Here is an 18,371-nt window from a genome sequence, read left to right on the forward strand (position 1 = left end):
CTTTATAAGAAGGAAAAACACTGTCCAGGGTCATCACTTAGCTTTAACAGCCGAAGTGATGAAGCTTGACTGATCTCTAGGTGCATGGCTTAGGACACCATCATATTACTAGCGTATTATCGGACCTTCATCTTCAGACACTGCAGTAGAATTGTTACTAGGTTAATTTTAGAGACCTATTTTTGTTTAGGCCAAAGTGCTTCTTTAAAGCAAGCTTCTATTTGGCAAGTAACAGGCAGATCACATGGCAGGCACATAAGGTAACTATTTTTACCTTAACGTCTACCCTACCAAGCAAACAATTTTTTTGGGGTACCTGGTTCCTCCACCTGCTGCCATTTACTGCTGGTGCTTGATGGCAAGTTATTAAGTCTTATGCCGCGTACACACAGTCCGATTTTCCGACGGGAAATATTCGATGGGAGCTTGTTGTCGGAAATTCCGACCATGTGTAGGCTCCATTGGACATTTTCCATCGGAAATTCCAACAAACAAAATTTGAGATCTGGATCTCAAATTTTCCGACAACAAAATCCGTTGTTGGAAATTCCGATCGTGTGTACACAATTCCAACGCACAAAATTCCACGCATGCTCTGAATCAAGCAGAAGAGCCGCACTGGCTATTGAACTTCATTTTTCTCGGCTCGTCGTACGTGTTGTACGTCACCGTGTTCTTGACGTTTGGAATTTCCGACAAGATTTGTGTGACCGTGTGTATGCAAGACAAGTTTGAGCCAACATCCGTCTGAAAAAAAACATGGATTTTGTTGTCGGACTGTGCGATCGTGTGTACGCGGCATAAGAGTTTTAATGTTACTGCTGTGTAAATATTGACTTTCAGAAAATCTTGGCATGGGAACTTCAGGGTCCTCAGATTGCAGATTGGGTTGGCGATGAAGTATGAAGCAGATACCAGCAAGAAACCCTATGGCGCCTACTCTGCAGCAGGCCAGTTACAGAATACAGATTCACTCTAAATATATCCAGCTGTATAGCACATATCCTTAATAGTTTAGAGCTGTTCTTTGCTGAACCTCCCATTGGAACCTGGAAAACCTTGGCAGTTCTCTTGGCTTTAACTTCCCAGGAAGAACACAGGCTTTGGGTGAACTCACTACCCAACTACCTGTACTCAGCCGCTCTAGTCTGGGTTGTAGAGGGTCTGTTGAGGAATTTCTGCCTTACACTGACTGGGATCTGCACGGCTCCTCTCGCCCCTTCAGCTGGGTCTGGTACATCTAATACCTTGGACAACACTTCCACCTTCTCCTGAGAGTGCCCCCACTCCCCCTCCGAACTACTGTGTGATGACCACTCCGCAAATTCATCATCCAGGGGCCCAAATTCTGCCTGCAGTCTGAGCGACCCCCAGTCTATGCACCCACCACTGCCACTCCCCACTGGCTCACTTGAAGACGAGCTGTCCTCCAACACTGGCTCCTTCCAGGTGGGGCTGACAGGGTGTACGAGCATGGAACAAGGAACATCATCTGGCTCCTGCTGGGCAGTAGTTGCAGGTACCAGCTCCCTCATCCAGGCTACAAGCTGAGGCAGACTTCCTGCTTTCTTCCCAGATGTCACTTTTCTTCGCAGAGGTCACCAGCCTCAACCCCTCCTTCACCAGATACTTCAAGGCCCGCTCTGGCCTTTCCGGGACTTCCGCGGCTGTTCCGTGCAGAGACCTGACCGCAGATCCATAACTGTAGTTAAGTGGCTCCTGTTCTCTGGGCATCAGCCTGGTGAGTGGCTCGTCACAGTGCGCACACCGGATCCAGGCACTAACCACTGTGGTTGGTCTTCTGCAACCAGGACACAGTACACACAGCCTCTCCATCCCCTCGATTATCCCAAGGGCAAATCCCCCTCGATGCTCCATCCAACACCGATGTTCACCACTGTCAGCTCCTGCATGTCAGGCAACCAGGTCAGTCCTGAGTACATACGTGCATCTTTCTCCATCTTGCTCCTCTCTCTCTCTCGCTACCAGCAGGACATGCTGCGTCTCCTTCGGGGTGCTCTGAATAGCAGGCCCATTCCCACTGCGCTCTCTGCTGTAATCCCTTGTTAACATTACTGAAGTTTTCAGGCACAGGCAACACACTGATGATAATGATGTACATACTGGCACTCGCAAAACTTATCCGCACATGCTGCTAAGCATCGACTGTGCCCGAGCAACACTGGGAGCAGGTGGTAGCAAGCGTTATGTTACACTCTAATTAGCAGGGTTAGGACAGTCCTTAACATCAGCCGTGGTTGGGCAACCGATAGACCCCCTCCTACAGATACCTGCTGGCTTACCATGGGCAACAGCAGACATTTTGGTGTACATTTTACTGTTCTCAGCAGGACATTGCAGCATACAGTCACTTTTTCCACCTTTAAGCAGACCGCTGGACATTTTGTAATCCAAGAGCATGATTGCCTGCTGTGATTGCCATGGGTGACAGCACACAGCACACACTTTGTAATCCAAGGGCGCGATCGCCTGCCGTGACTGCCATGGGTGACAGCACATGACACAGTTCTCACAGTTCACTCTGAACAGCAGATTTAACACAAATGTCCGTCCCAGCCGTGGTTTGAGGCAACTGGGTATGCGGTGCAACAGTTCCCACTGGTTGCTATGGACAACGGCACTTGGTTTTAGCACACAATCACAAATGGGCAGAACACATAAGGCCATCTCACTGGTGTTAACCCTTACAGTGGTCCTGAAGCAAAGCACAGTCCCCTGGCTGGATGTATCTCTTCTAGGAGCAATGGCTGTGCAGGTTGCCGTGGGTAATATCCCAGGCGAGCCCCCAAATGTAGCACACCCCCTTAAGGGCTACAAGTAAACTGGGATCATCCACCCTGCACAGCCAGGCACACCAAATCTTCACAGTCACCTCAAAATCAGGAAACAGTCCAGTACTTTGTTTTTGTTATTTATTGAGGGATTAGAACTTGGATAGGGATCGGAAAATTATGGGATGCCCACTTGACTTCAAACAAACTTCAGGGACAACTATATCCTATATACAGTCTATATACACTCCACTGCTTCCTCCAGCACTCACCTTGTTGCAATTTGGTAGCCAAGGCCCTTTACAGACAGGGACTCGCAGCCCCTATACTTGAAGATGGGTGACACAACTTGCACTTTCCCAGCACTTCCTCTCTGTGCTCACTGATCCCAGTACCACCTCTTCGGGCACTGCCATCCCGCCTGGCTGCAGCTGCCCCTTTCAGTAGCCCTCCTGGCTAACTCTTCCCAGACTGACACTCTCTCCACAGTCCTCCCAGACTAAACATTCACCAGGCCAGCTGACTTCTCAGGAGATCTCCGAATGTGCGGACCTGCACCTGCTGTCCTCTCACTTGCTCCTGTGCCTGCTCTGTGTGTTGTGGAGGATCCTTCTAATACCTGAGCTCCAGGCCTGAGGTCACCCCCCCCAGCCTCCTCAGCACTCCATCTCCACCTGACTGACCCTGCTGGCATGACTAATGCCTATTTATGAGGTGCTTTCCCCTTTCTAGCCCCATTTTGCTGGGGATTGGTCGAGGACCTCATAAATATGCCAAACAGCTTCTCCTAACCTCCTCCCACTGCATTTGGAAGCTTTTCCAAGGTTCCAGAAAACAGGGGGAGGCACCAACGATGCTGCTTGCTGAGTCATCCAGCCTCTCTGAGTCACTCGACCCTGACCCAGATTCAACCCAGGCCTGGCTCTCAGCCAAACCAATTTACCTACACTATCAGTTAACTATATACACTAGTTAGAGGGTGCTACAGAGTCTTTTAGAGACTATACTTTGCAGTCACATGTTATTTTGATTGATCCGCAGTGACATTGCTGTGAAGAGTCCATGTTTTTGCAGCTTTCATGATCTGTTTTGTATAAATATGTACTTCATGCACACTCTTTGTCATTCTGAACCTGTTTTGCATTACTGATTCTAACTTTCCTTCTGTTTAGTAAATTGCAAGTTACAGTTACTCCTTAACTGATCATTCCCATCCTGTCATACTTTTAACTATTTTGACACAGTTACTATAGCATGAACAGGGGAACAGCACCAATATCATAAGTACTAAAGAAGTGGCTTGGATGAGCTGGATAACATTTTTAACAGTACAGCGTAAGTCCAGCTGATTGAGTAACTATTACTAACTTTACCATGACCTGAATGAATAAGCACTTTCACAGACACTATAGAGTAGTTATGTTCCACTCATGGAGACCAAGCTTCTACTAGTTCATATTTAGTAAGCATGAATAATAAAATAACTCTGTTACTTTTAAAAGTTGAAAAGTGGAACTCCCTGCAAAGCAAGCAATACCTACCTGTACTGTTCCCTGCAAAGCTCAACTCTTCTGGCTTGCAGAGAGAAGCTTGCTAAAAAGTCTTCAACATCCAGCAGACATCTGGGTGTGTGGGATTCCTGGTGCCCTGCTGTTCTCAGTGGTTTAATCTGGTGGCCCTCTATGTCACTACAGTACACAGCAGAAAAGTAGGATACAGCAGAGGAACATCAATGTACAGTGGAGTAGCAGGCATCTGACACACCTGAAAGTATGCTGGATGTTGAAGACCTTTTAACAAGCTTCTTTGTGCAACCCAGTGTAGTATGGCTACGTAGGCAGCAGGACAGGTAAGTATTAATTGTTTTCTTTGCAGGCAGTGTTTTCTTTCAATGTTTAAAAGTAGCCTTAAACTGGAGTTCCACCCAAAAATGGAACTTTCACTTTAAGTGATGGTGACCCCCTGACATGCCACATTTGGCATGTCATTTTTTTTGGGGGGTGCGGGTACCCAGTTTTTAGAGGCACCCAGCTCCCACTTCTTCCCCTGGCAACACGGCGCCGGAAGGAAGTTTACCCCCCCTCCCTCCAACCTTCTGGGACACGTCACAGGTCCCAGAGGATTGCCCGGCCATTCACAGCGCGCAGCCCGGCTCGCACATGCACAGTGCGCGCCCAGCTGTGAAGCCACAGCCAGGCATCCACAGTTAGAATGCCGGCACCGTAGAGAGGAGGGGGAGAGGAGCGGGGCGGGAACACCCAAAAGTCACAGGTGGATAGGGGCAGTAATCATGTAATGGGAAATCTTGCTGTTGGAGTATCTAAGGCATGTCAGTTTCTTATGTTAGTTATACAAGAATGATTTAACATGGAAAACAGCCTCATTTTTCTTTGGTACCAAACATGAGGTATGACATAGTACATCAGATGTACTACATACAAAACACAATTCACTTATTCCAGTAATGCAGAGCGACCAGCTTATGTTACCATTATGTTACCATTCTCATTGTTCTTTATCCCAATTTACTGAATAAGCTAATCATGTAATAGGATAAGGAAACGTTTTAAGGTACCCAAAGACATTACATGTCAGTGATATGAATGAAGCAATTTCAACAGGTGTAAATAACAGTCACACTGCTATTTGATTAACAGCAACTACATATGTTGTGTGAGGATCTACCTAATTTGATATAAACGAAATGCTTAGGTAGGCCTTCAAACTACATGACTATTGGTAAACCAATCAGACCATAGAGTGTATAGCCAGCTTTGGAAAAGAGTTGAATCTACCAATTTGGACATTGTTCTTCAATCTTTCATTTGTACTGTAGAGATGATGGCTCATGCTGTGGGTCAGAAGAAGATGGTTGATGAAGGAGTGTCTATTAGTGGTCAGATTATTATTTAATGTCCATCTGGCATTTAATGTCCCTGAGTACCTTTAGGTCTTTCACCAAGACAGACTATGACTTACACTCTAATCACTACATTGACCCATCATTACAATCTTGCCCAGCAATGGCACATTATGAGAATTATGGAAGGCACAATGACCTTATCTTTCTCTTTTTGGTCGGCTGCCCTTTTTTTCTTCTCTTCGTCAGACACTTCATCCACACTCAACTCCTTATTGCTGTTTGCTCTGTCGGATACAAAGATGATTGGCTGGAACGGGGAGGAGGAGAGGGGTAAGAGGGAAAGAGAGGGCTGATTATAAACTGGAAGAGTGTAATGTGCCTAACTCTTACAATGGTCATGCATGAATTGGTGGTGCATCAAAAAGGAACATAGTTCCAAAATATGTATCACCTGATCTTTCCATAGTTGAAATGTATGGATTTATTTATATATTTAATTAGCTCATTGATATTTGTGATTATCTTAGTGCAATCATTTAGAATTTGGTTAATTGACAAAGGACCTTACTACATTTCATGCATATGTGTATATATATACTTATACCACTTGTATAAATATTATTGATGATGATTATTACATGTGCTTCATAGAAATGTACTGTTTAGAGGCAAGTGATTTTGTGTGGTTATGCAAATCCTTCTTACCTGGCTGCAGATGTTACTGTTGCTATTCATATCTGTGAAGATTTATCTACATAGATATCAATAGCAACAGTCACAACTAGAGACAATAAGAACTCTAAATAATGAAGATGAAGCACATTAAAATGAAGAAATGTTATCTTCAAAACTGTGTAAGTAATAGTATTTTTATAGCCTTAATAACAGCTGTATTATAATAAGCATCAGGGGCAATTAGAGGATCTCCTGACTGACTTAGTGCCCAATTTAAGTATTATCACATTTTAACTTTTTAAAAGTTTGTACCTCCACATGTTATGATTTTTTTTCTAGGATGTAAATTAAAAATCAATTTTTCTCCCAATGAAAATGCTGCTTCCTGCCCTCACACTCCCATGCTCTGTGTTGACAGAACCGTGACACACCCCTCATCACAGGGACATTTTTTGCAGGGAAAGAGATGGGGTGTGTCTGAGCAGATATGTAAATAAGTGCTAATTACTGAGTGCACTGGGTCTAGCTAATGCATACTGGACTAAACGGTCATATTTAGACCTACATATTTAGACTGTCATATTTAGACTTACACAACTGCTGTTACAGAAAATAGGATGTAAGACTATGAAAACAGCAATTGATAGTGCAATTTCTAACTGACTGTATCTATTTCTGTGACTTTGACGGGGCTTTAAAAAGGAAATTTTGTTCGAACTGAAATCCCCTGGAACCACCTTCTGTGTGCACAGACTTATGGCCTATTTCAACTAGGTTTTTGTTCCTTTCAGAACTGCTTCTCTCCCCAAACATGTCTATGGAAATTAAAAAACAGCTGAAGCAGGTCAAATGCAGGCCAAGTGCACCTCAATGAATGCCGAATTATCACTGAAGCCTCTTAAATTTATGTCAAAATCACTTGCATTTGCAAAGTGTGGACAAAGGCCCTTTATCCCATCAAGATGAGCAAACATCCCACCCTTACATTTGCAGTTTAGACTCCATAGTAGTTATTGTCATAGTATCTTTATGGTGGAAGAACATTAACTGATTAAAGTCAATAACTGTGGTGCATAGGGGCACTAAATATTATGATTATGTGATGAACTGTACTACTTTTTCAACACGTTTTATCCTATTAGGGACTTTTCACGTAGACCTAATCTATCCAAAAACTGAACTCTGTCTACATTCTTTGTAATACGAGAAAGGCCAACCATTAGCCTGTTGGATCAGTAATTGCAATTTTCAGGTGGACAAACAATTGAATAAAGTCAGTTTTAATCTGTATTATTATTTTTAAAGGATCTGATTGTACTCCTCCAAGAAAATTTAAAGACAAGATAGGCCCAGGAGGGGGTCCACGTTATTACATTTAATAGGTCAAAAGTAAAAACTTTAGTGATAAAAATAATTGTTATAAAAGCTGCAGACCTCATTTGAGTTACATGACAGCTGCACTTATAAAACTGAAGTTGTCTGCATGTCCTATGTTCATGAGAAATCTAGAAAACAAGTTGTTTAGTTCTAATTTTATTACAGTAAGTGGAGCAATGCAAATCATGCTTCTTTGCCCCTAAGCCAACGGTGCATCCAGAAAGGTTGGTTTGCTGCATAGATGCATCCTAAAATAACACCATTTATTCCAAACTGCCCACAACTGTTTTAGGCCAGAATCACTTGTAGTTTAGCCATGGCTTCTCTGGAGTAGGGCTTAGAGGCCAATGACTCATTATAACCAAACAGGCTATGGTTATATTGTGTTCTAGCCCACCTCACCATAATTAATTTTTTTTTGGTTATACTTGCGCCACAAACCATACTCAACAAAAACCGGGGTTTCCATTGACTGACACAGCAAAAAACAACACTCTTAAGCCTTGCACACATGATCGGATTTTCCGCAGACAAAACCTTGGACTTTTGTCCTAAGGCGTGTGCCTTGATTTTGTCTTACATACAAATGGCAAGGAATTGTCAGCCAACAAACACGAATGTAGTGACGTACTACGTGGTTTTTCAGCTCTTTAGCGCCACCCTTTGGGCTCCTTCTGCTAATTTCATGTTAGTAGAAGTTTGGTGAGTGTTGATTCACGCTTTTCATTTAGCACTTTTCAGTTCGGGCTTTTCATTTTGTGCTTTTCAGTTAGTTCCTGAACGGCTGTTCATCAACTAGACAAGTCAGAGGAGATAACGTGTTATTTATTATTGGCCTTGGCGTTATTGCTTTGACCCAAGTTCAGTCCAGGAACAGGAGGAGGAGGATTTCTTGGACCAAAAATTGGTTGCTTTATTAATCATGACCAATTATGTCATATGCCTTTGCTGCGGGAGCTCCAGGAGAATAATCCGGATGATTTTTGGAATTATCTCCGGATGACGGACCCCTGCTTTCACCAACTCTTGTCATTGCTGGCCCCCTATATTATAAGCAGGACACATGCATGAGGCTTTTATTTTATTGTTTGGTTGAATAATAATGATTTGATTTGTTATATTTTTGGATGGATATGCACTTTTTGGTTAAGTTCTATTGGCAGATAGCATGTCTAATTTTATTTGTTTTCTTTTTTTAATGCACAATAAAAAAAATTGTGGAGAATAATACTTGGCTTTGTGTTTTACTTCAAATTACAGTTTGGGAGTAGGCAGTTACATTTAAAAAAAAATACAATGTAAAATTGACAAGGGACACCAACATTTGTATCTTTGATCTTAAAAATGACGGGATAATGGTGTTGTGGTAACTTGCCCAAAAAAAAAAAAAACATAATATTTTCCTTGATATCACTAGGAAAAAGAAGCCATTGAAAATGTGTTTGCAATAACTCCATCAGTATCACCAGCAAAGCAACTTCATTATTATCCCAGTAAAGAAGAAGAGAATGTGCGCTGCATTTCGAGATTTCATAATATGCCACGTCACAAATGTTATTTCTCCATTACGAACACTAGTTTACAAGACTGACCGCTTCTGGCTCGTCCTTGCCTCCAAGCAGGCGTGTTTGTACTTTGGACTTTTGTCCGACGGACTTGTGTACACACACTCGGAAAATCTGACAACAGACATTTATCCGCGGAAAATGTTAAAGCCTGCCATCCATTTGTCCACGAAAAAATCCGACAACAATTGTCCGATGGAGCGTACAAACGGTCGGATTTTCCTGCCAACAGCCTGTCATCACACATTTTCCATCGGAAAATCTGATCGTGTGTACGCGGCTTTACAGATCTATGCAGTTTGGAATAAATTGATCTATAGTACTAGTTGCTGTCTGTGCTATAAATCCAGAGGTATTGGATGCATACTGTAGTTGGCCCAGGAGCAAAATAGAATGATTTGCATGATAGTTTCTCCAGTATCCTAAAATGAGATCTAAACCCCTTTTGCTTTAGTTTTTTAGTGGCATGAGACATGTACTTTCTTTTTGTATTTCAGCTACACTTGAAAAGAAATGTTTGCAATATGCTTATTTGATTTTTTTTTTTAGACATTTTCTAACCCACAGCAGGAAAATAACAGCTGCAATCAGAATACAAGAAAAGTAACTGTTTAATGACTTTCTTACCAAAGTCAATATAAGATCATAGACAGAAATCTAAATACATGCAGAAAGATGCTTAATATTCATGCAAATCAAACACATCATTCAACAGAATCATTTCAAACCAAACAATATCATGCACCATTATGAAAAAGTTAATATGTTACCATTGCTGGGCAAGATGTCATGCAAGTGAACTGTAGTGACTTATCACCACAGGAAACATATACTTATCTAATTTGTATTCAGCATACCAAAGGCCTAGTCATTATGAATACAATCACCCAAAAACATTCAGGATACAGAGCTATGTAAATATCATAGAGTAATATTCAGCTTAACATATGTGAAAGCCCAAACAATATAATCACATATAAAGCTATTTGTGCTCCTACCCAAATGCCTGTATTGCGTCTGACACTTCCTGGTAGCATTGGGGCTTGTAAACTCCCTCCCTCCACCCAAAAACACGTTTCTAGGTGCCTGTATTTAAAACTTCTAAGCAACATATATTTTTATTGTTAAAGTAACAGAGTCACTTTAATAAGTCAGTAACTTGAGGCAACTGTACAGGTCAGGAGTGCCAGCTCCACTGGTTCAATATCAGCATAAGCACTCGCTGAAAGCCAATCCTGACATGTTTAAACCTGCCATAGATGTTGCGATTTTCTTTCCTGTAACCATGGGTTGCAAAAAAGAAATCGCTTGATTCCCACATAAACACAGTAAATTTTTGATGGGGGAATCCCTACCATGGAGCTATAGCGGCTGGCAATAACCGCATGGTCATTGATTGATCAGTAGTAGATTCGGCCTGTCCATAAATGGTTTGAATATCGGCCGGTCCCACGTCTATGGCCAGCTTTACTTAAGGCAGTCTTAACCACCCCAGGCTGATTTTGACATGTGTTATACATGTCAAAATCAGCATTTTTTTTGCTAGAAAATTATGTGGAACCCCCATACATTGTATATTTGAAAGCAGAGACCCCAGAGAATAAAATGGTGGTTGTTGCAATTTTTTTATGGCGCACGATATTTGCACAGTCATTTTTAAAATGGAAATTATTAGGAAAAAATACACTTTATTGAGTTTTAGTGCAAATAGACACAGTATAATACACACTTGACTCCTACGAGCAAACCACGTATTACAAGGGGTGTCAATTGTCATCTGCTGCGAGGGACCTTCTAAACTAAAGGTCGTTGTTGTTCATGATAAAACTATATAAAAGGATAATGAAGAAAAAAGGAGACCAAATCAAATAAGAGGGAAAAGGGAAGAAGAAAAGAAACCCAAGTAAAGGCACAGATAGAGTGTAAGGAGAACAAAAAGATAGAAAGAGGGGAGCATAGGAGAGAGAGACACTGCTGGAGAGACACTTGTGGGACCCTGTCGTGGTCAAGAACATAGTCGTGAGGGTATCTAAGGAGGAGAAGCGGAGCCAGATGGACCACAACATCTTGTATTTATCAAAGATGTTGTTGTCTAAAGCCAACATCTCCTCCATTCTCATAGTATCATTCATGGTTGAGACCCATTGGTATAGGGGAAGTGTGGTGGTTGTCTTCCAGTAAAATGGAATGAGCTGTCATGCTGAAGACAGAAAAGGTGGAGAAGACTCAGTTTCTGTGATGTTATAGACTCGGGGAGTATCGAGAGGAGGGCAATCGTTGGAGTAGGTAATAAAGATTCCTCATAAACGTTATTATAGCATTTAAATACCTGAGTCCAGAAAGGGCGCATCCGCTCGCATTCCCACCAGACATGTATATAGGTCCCTATAGCCGAGCCACAATGCCAGCAGGAGGCGGGAGTTGACAGGAAAATTTTGTGTAGTGTGGAGGGATCCCTATACCATCAGGATAGGATCTTATAATTCTTTTCTTGTGAATAGCAGGATATTGTTGATTTGTGGGTAAAATGAAATGAGGTCTGCCAATCCACCCTGGAGATGTCCTTTCCCAAGTCTGTGGACCTCATCCTGGTATAGGGTGGCAAGTCATCATGTGTAAGAGCTTGTATGAGACAGTATAGGGATGAGAGAAGGTGTCTGGGCATTTCAGAGAGGGAGCAAAGCCTTTCATATTCAGGATAGGGGCGGTGTATTTGGGAGGAAGCAAATAATCATTTCGTGAACATAGATAAGTGAAGGGTGGTGAGCCAATTGCAAGACCCCGCCGGGGTAACTGGAGTCCCCTGTAGCGGTTGTATAAAAGAATGCACCTATGGCCACTCTAACCATTGGAATGAGCCCAGGATAGTGGCTCCTATGCCCTGGGAAAAAGCGGGGTTGTCAAACAAAGAGGTCAAAGGAGAAGGATCAGAGGACAAAATTGAGCACAATCCCCTGCTCTACCATAGCCTAAGGTAGAGAGGCGGGAGAGGTCGTTTCTGTAACCCCAGAGAAGGGCCTGGAGGTCAACGGGAACCAAATCTTGTTCAACCATGATGAAAGCTTTCAGGAAAGGACGTGGGAACCATTCCAGAATGTGTGCCATGTGAGTGGTTTTATAGTAAAGCTCGTAGTCTGGCAGGCCCACACCTCCCTGTATCTTCGGAAGGGTGAGTAGTTTGTACTTGACCCTAGATAACCCACGGTTCCACAGAAACATAGCAAGAGAGCGTAAGCAAAGAAGGACTTGGGTACCAGGACGGAGATCATTTGAAAGAGGTACAGCAATTTAGGTATGGTATCCATCTTAAGAGTGTTAATTCGTCCGAACCATGGCAAAGAGGAACCTCCCCACTCTTCTAGATCTTTCTGAATGCAAGAAAGTAGGGGATTATAATTCAGGGAGAATAAATTTGAGAGACTGGTGGGAATTGTGACCCCTAGATAGGATATGCCTCTAGCTTGCCACTTAAAAGAGTAATTCGCTTGCAATGAGGACATCGTAGAAGCTGATAAAGACACGTTGAGGGTTCAGAAGAAGTACCATTCACTAGGACAGAGGTGGAAGGTTGAGAATAGCATGTCATGCTTTAAAATTGAGTATACCTGCAAAATGGCGACAAGCTACGGTACCTACAAATTTTACAAAGACAGTGCTTAGAAAGTCTTTACAGGTTATCCGTTTAGAGTTACACAGGAGGTCTGGAACTAGAATTATTGCTCTCACTATGATGTTTGCGGTGATATCTCACACGTGTGGTGTGACCACCATTTACACATGTGCGTGGGACTTTCACATTTGCGAGTGACCATGGTGGGGACAGGACGCTTACATTTTTTAATAAAATTTACTATTTCTTTTATTAAATTTTTTTTTACACTGTCCATTTAAAAAAAAATAGTTTATCAACTTTATTGTTATCCCAAAGAATGTACAACATCCCTTGTGATAACAAAAAGGAAGACAGGTCCTCTTTATGGGGAGATCTGGGGTCTATAAAACCACAGATCTCTCCTCTGCCCTCAAAAGCATTTAATCAAATCAAGATTGATTTTATCAGATGCCTCACAGCCAGTAACAGTTTGTAAACATCAAACCAAAACTGGGTTAAATCCCGGTCAATTCTGGTTTCTTACATCACATCTGTCTCCCCTAAGCACACTAAGATGTGGAGATCCTTGGCTTCCCAAACATTCAACAGAGCCCGTTAAAGGTTACAGGCAGCGGTTGGAGGGGGTACCACTTTCCGGTCCCTGTAGACGTAATTGAGTTGCTGTTCAGCTGCTCAGACCACTTCTAGAAGAAAGCTCATTGTTGGCTAAAAATTTTGATACAAGGATGATGCCTGCAGGTGCAGACATCATCCTGGCATAACTACTTCAACCCGAGGACATACAGTACGCCCTAAGGGGTCGAAGTGGCTAAAATACAACTAAAGGGTCCTGTCTGATAGTCTAAACAAGCAACAGATATAGTCACTATGTGATATACAGGCCTAATAATGTAAACAAAAAGCTTCCTTTACCCTCCCTGATTGAGCTAAATCCCCTTTAATCTAGGTTCACGTTGAAGCAGGTTTGAAATCGTGCGAGTTCATTTCAACCCTGCAATGCAGTCTGACTTCGTGAGGCGATTTAACAGTGTCTATACAAATCGCCTCCCTAAGTCGCCAAAAGTGGTACAGAAACTACTTTTGGGAATCGTTTTGGTGCCGCGCCGATTCGGACGGTGCCATTGCCAGCAATAGCCGCTGATTTGGCATGCGTTTTGACATGTCAAATCGCTTCAATGTGAACCTAGGCTTAATATCAAACGCTCTCTGCTCCCATACAGGACAGCTCATTGCAGGCTTCAGCAACAGAGGCAGTGCTGTCATTCCAGAAAACAATGGGCAGAACTAGATGTGGCCAGGTACTCATTGACAAGCTATAGGCTTGTGATCAGCAGGCTTGTGATCAGCAGTGACAATGCCTAAGTGAAGTTCTACAGACACAGTGCAGCATTGTTGCCCACACTATGATAAGAAGCTACAGGTATTTGTAGACTTTGCAGAGGGACAAAGAAAAAACTGTAAGTACAGATAGATAATGAATTGCTGCAGCACATACTTTTTAATGCAAGGCTATAGTTCTATTTTAACAAACCTTTACCATTAGGTGGATTTGCCTGCCTTTTGTGCCTGTTGATCTCCCCATGTATTACTATGTTGTAAGAATTTAGTGGGGGTAAACTCTAGCTTGGCAGACTGATTAGTGTAAGATTGCTCTTGCAGAAGGTGGTTTGTTCGCTAACCCAGTGTTTCTCAACTCCAGTCCTCAAGGCGCACCAACAGGTCATGTTTTCAGGATTTCCCTCAGATGAAACAGCTATGGTAATTACTAAGGCAGTGAAACTGATCAAATCACCTGTGCAAAATAGTGGAAATCCTGAAAACATGACCTGTTGGTGTGCCTTGAGGACTGGAGTTGAGAAACACTGCGCTAACCAGTTTCAGCATTCAATAATGGATCACTGAGTCGTTACCAAATATCGGTAATGTTAAACCTGAGTTTTCGAAATGGAGTTTAAAACTTGTATTGGATAGAAATGATCATAGTTAAATATTTCCTTAGATTGGTTAATTGTGTCTGTATGTAAAAGAAACAGCATGGAATAACAGAGCCATTTCCATTTTGCCTGGCTGCACTGTGCTCATGGGTCGCTGATCTTCCTATCATTTGTTTTTCTTGCTGTGTGATTACATTGTAAATGATGGTAAGGCCTATAAGCTTTGCACAATGAATGCAGTGGCTGCTGTGCTGTGGTCAGCAGATACATTAATCTGAGTCACTCAACTAAAAATAATTTCTTAACTATAAGTCCTGGAACGCTGAGCCGTAAGTTACCTATGGTAGCTGTAGGATACAATTATTCCACAGGAGAAGACGTTAAAAACAAGCACAACGCATAAGCATTCTGTTTCTTTATTGAATCGAACATATTAAAATCCACAGAAAAGGATAAATAAGTTTCCACCAGTCCATAAAATAGTCATAGGCTTACAAAGAGTAAAAAATTATCCTAGTAGATATTCTACTTCCCTGTCTCATTTCTTTTCCTAAATATATGCAAATATTTTTAAGGATTTGTCAAAATTGTCCTTTTCTAGATAAAAACCTCCACTGAATGATTTATTGAGAATGTCATTGTAGACCTCTTCCTGAAAGTGAAAGAAGCAGCTGGATGAAGAACGTTAGAGTGAGGTCAGAACATCTAATCTACATGCTTGGAAAATAAGTTTTTGGATGATGGACTTTATAGGCACAACACTAACTACATAGTTTTGCAAAAATGTATATAAATGTATTATTTACAGAAACATATGAAACAAATTTAAAAATATTGACTATCCACAATTGTGCCTTAAAGCATACAACACACCAACTATGTATAGTAGAGATTAGAATACTTAATAGTGAGAAACTCAAAGGTCACTCTCCAAGAATTTGATGTAGTAACGTAATTTAGGAGAGCCGCTGTGTCGTGGTTCGGCTCAGCCAAATAATAAATTTATATACTTTTTTTTACAAAACTATGTAGTTAGTGTTGTGCCTATAAAGTCCATCATCCAAAAACGTATTTTCCAATATAATATAACGGAACGTTGGATATGTTTACTAATTCCTCATGTAACACAGGGGTTTACCAAAGTCATCTTACTTAGTAATGTGTTGTTCGTTAAAGTGGAGTTCCACCCAAAAATGAAACTCCCACTTTTTGGATTCCTCCCTCCCTCCGGTGTCACATTTGGCACCTTTCAGGTATTTGCTCCCACTTCCTGGCATAGATCACCGCGGCGCTTGCGGTGATCTATGCCACTTCCGGCGCCTACCCCGTCCTCCCCTGCTGTATTCTGGGAGACACACAGGTCCCAGAACACAGCAGGGACCTGAGAGGACGCGCAGCACGACTCGTGCATGCGCAGTAGGGAACCAGGAAGTGAAGCCGCACCGAGGATAGCGGCAGCAGCAGCCGAGAGCCAAAGGACGGATCAGCTTCGGCTGCTGACATCGCAGGCTCCCTGGACAGGTAAGTGTCCATATATTAAAAGTCAGCAGCTGCAGTATTTGTAGCTGCTGGCTTTTAATATTTTTTTTCAGTGGACCTCCTCTTTAAGTAAGGGAATGGCTCCCTCTAGTGGCTGCTACAACTTTGGCATGAACTTTTCTTTATTTTGGGGCTAACAACTATGCATTATGGGCTGTGTAGTTTAATGAGGAAGTGACTCATGTGTTTAACTCAGTCTGGGAACTACTGACCCACAATGCCCAGTTCACCTACCCACAATGGAAAGTCACAGAACAACCTGCTGAGTAAGCAGATAAAAGGGACAGGCGTGGCATGTTTCTGGCCTCTTGGGACGCCATTCAATACCTGCATGCAGTGAGGTCTGTGAGTGTGACCAAGAGACTGTGGCCTGTAAGACGTGGAGTGGAATCGTTTGGCCTCTGAGGAGTTCCAGAGCACAGTCAGCTGGACCAGTGTGCGGATGGACCAGAGAACCCAAGATTTCTAGAGGTTTCCTGCATTACAGTCACCAACCATCAGAAGGAGCGGTGCGGTGTGATGGCGCCAGCTTGGATCGGGACTTAGATATCAGGAAAGGTGCCTTGCAAGCATCTGGGCCTGTTGTGGTGAGTGGGCACTTGCCCAGATCAATATAGTGTACTGTTGACTAAGTGTGTCACCTCTAGACTGCTGGTGAGACTTGTAGTACTACGGAAGCGATCTCACTTATCCATAGACTGCATACAGTGGAACTTCAGGGTTGCCTTCCCTGTGCTATAAAGTAATCGCTGCATCACATCCACTGCTAAGGAGAAAGTATTATAAGTGCCTTTTGTTTACAAGTACGCAATTATCAGCGCAAAACTTATCTTACAGTTCTGCTGCCTACTTATTTCCCTGTTTGGATTTACAAATACTGCAGTCTAATACCCTGAGCTGGCTGAAGATCAAGAAGACAAGGGACTTCTATCATCTCCTACAAAGTACCATAGTTCACTTTGCATGGGGAACATTGCATTACAACCTAGGGGGAGCCCTTGAGCACAGGATATATGTATTGTGTTGTATCACTTCATGTTCATAACAGTTATCGCAGATTTGGTGTGTATGCTCTGAGGTCAGTGGGAAGGCGCTTAATATAAGTGTTTGAAGATATTGAGCATCTGTCTTACTGTGTGCCTGTCTGCATATTCATCCTTATATTGGTCATTGACTGTTAACTGTTGTCGTTCTTTATACCTAAGTTACCACAGTGTTTATTGTGCTAAGTATTTTCTCAGTAAACTTCCTAAGTGGTTAATTGACAATTTGTGTGAGACTCCATCTATTACTACAGCAGGTGAAGTGACGAGTTCCAAGGATATGGTAAATATATTATATAGTGTACCATTACTGTGTCTCTCTCTTTACTGTTGGGTCTCACACTAATATTATTATATAGGTGTGCCAGAGGGGTTGAGTCTGTTCTTGGGGCTGATAGGCAGAGTACAGGATTAAACATTCATCAGCAGCTCCTATGGGGGTAGTGCTATATTTGGGGGCTCGTCCGGGATTTGTTTCTGCTACTCTGCCATCAATCCTCCCCCAAACAACACCTCTATTAGCACCAGGATGGATCCCGCCACTGTGGTTCAGTGGTGCGAAGCAGAAGGCGCTCGCTCAGAAGCGAGCGTGGCAATTGAGCTCCCTGGAGAGGCTTGGGAGAAAGAACAAATCAGTCAAGTTGTGAGGGCACTATCGCCAGACCGAAAGGCATGGGTGATTGCCGTCAGGCCAGATCGTGGGACTTCTCGCACTCATGCACTGTTGGAGTGGAGAAAGGGGGTACCTGAAAGCTTCAAAGGCAAAAGTGTACAACTGGGTAACAAAACAAAGCTTTACATAATACATCCGAAGGTTCCAGACAAGGGTCCTATCAGCTCCATTCAAGCGGAACCAGCTACAGGGACAGTTCCCTCCCAGTCGTCACTGGCCATGATTGGGCCAGAGTTCTTTACAGCCATGGGGGATTTTGTGTCACAATGCCAGAGGAGCAATCCAATATGTGTGGAT

At 42.7% G+C, this 18,371-nt stretch overlaps 1 protein-coding gene across 5 annotated transcripts in view; it reads right to left on the minus strand.

Moving 5' to 3' along the window:
- Positions 1–18,371, minus strand: part of CAPN3 (calpain 3) — a 265,534-nt gene that overhangs the window by 42,204 nt on the left and 204,959 nt on the right. For 4 of the 5 annotated variants that reach the window (XM_073610524.1, XM_073610523.1, XM_073610527.1 and 1 more), the window contains one exon: positions 5,852–5,962. The exons of the other annotated variant lie outside the window; for it this stretch is intronic. In XM_073610524.1, the coding sequence (XP_073466625.1) occupies positions 5,852–5,962 (111 nt within the window). The remainder of the gene's footprint in view (positions 1–5,851; positions 5,963–18,371) is intronic. 5 annotated transcript variants of the gene reach the window in all.

Source organism: Aquarana catesbeiana, linkage group LG13, assembly GCF_042186555.1.
Source record: "Aquarana catesbeiana isolate 2022-GZ linkage group LG13, ASM4218655v1, whole genome shotgun sequence".
In the NCBI taxonomy this organism is placed as follows: domain Eukaryota; kingdom Metazoa; phylum Chordata; class Amphibia; order Anura; family Ranidae; genus Aquarana; species Aquarana catesbeiana.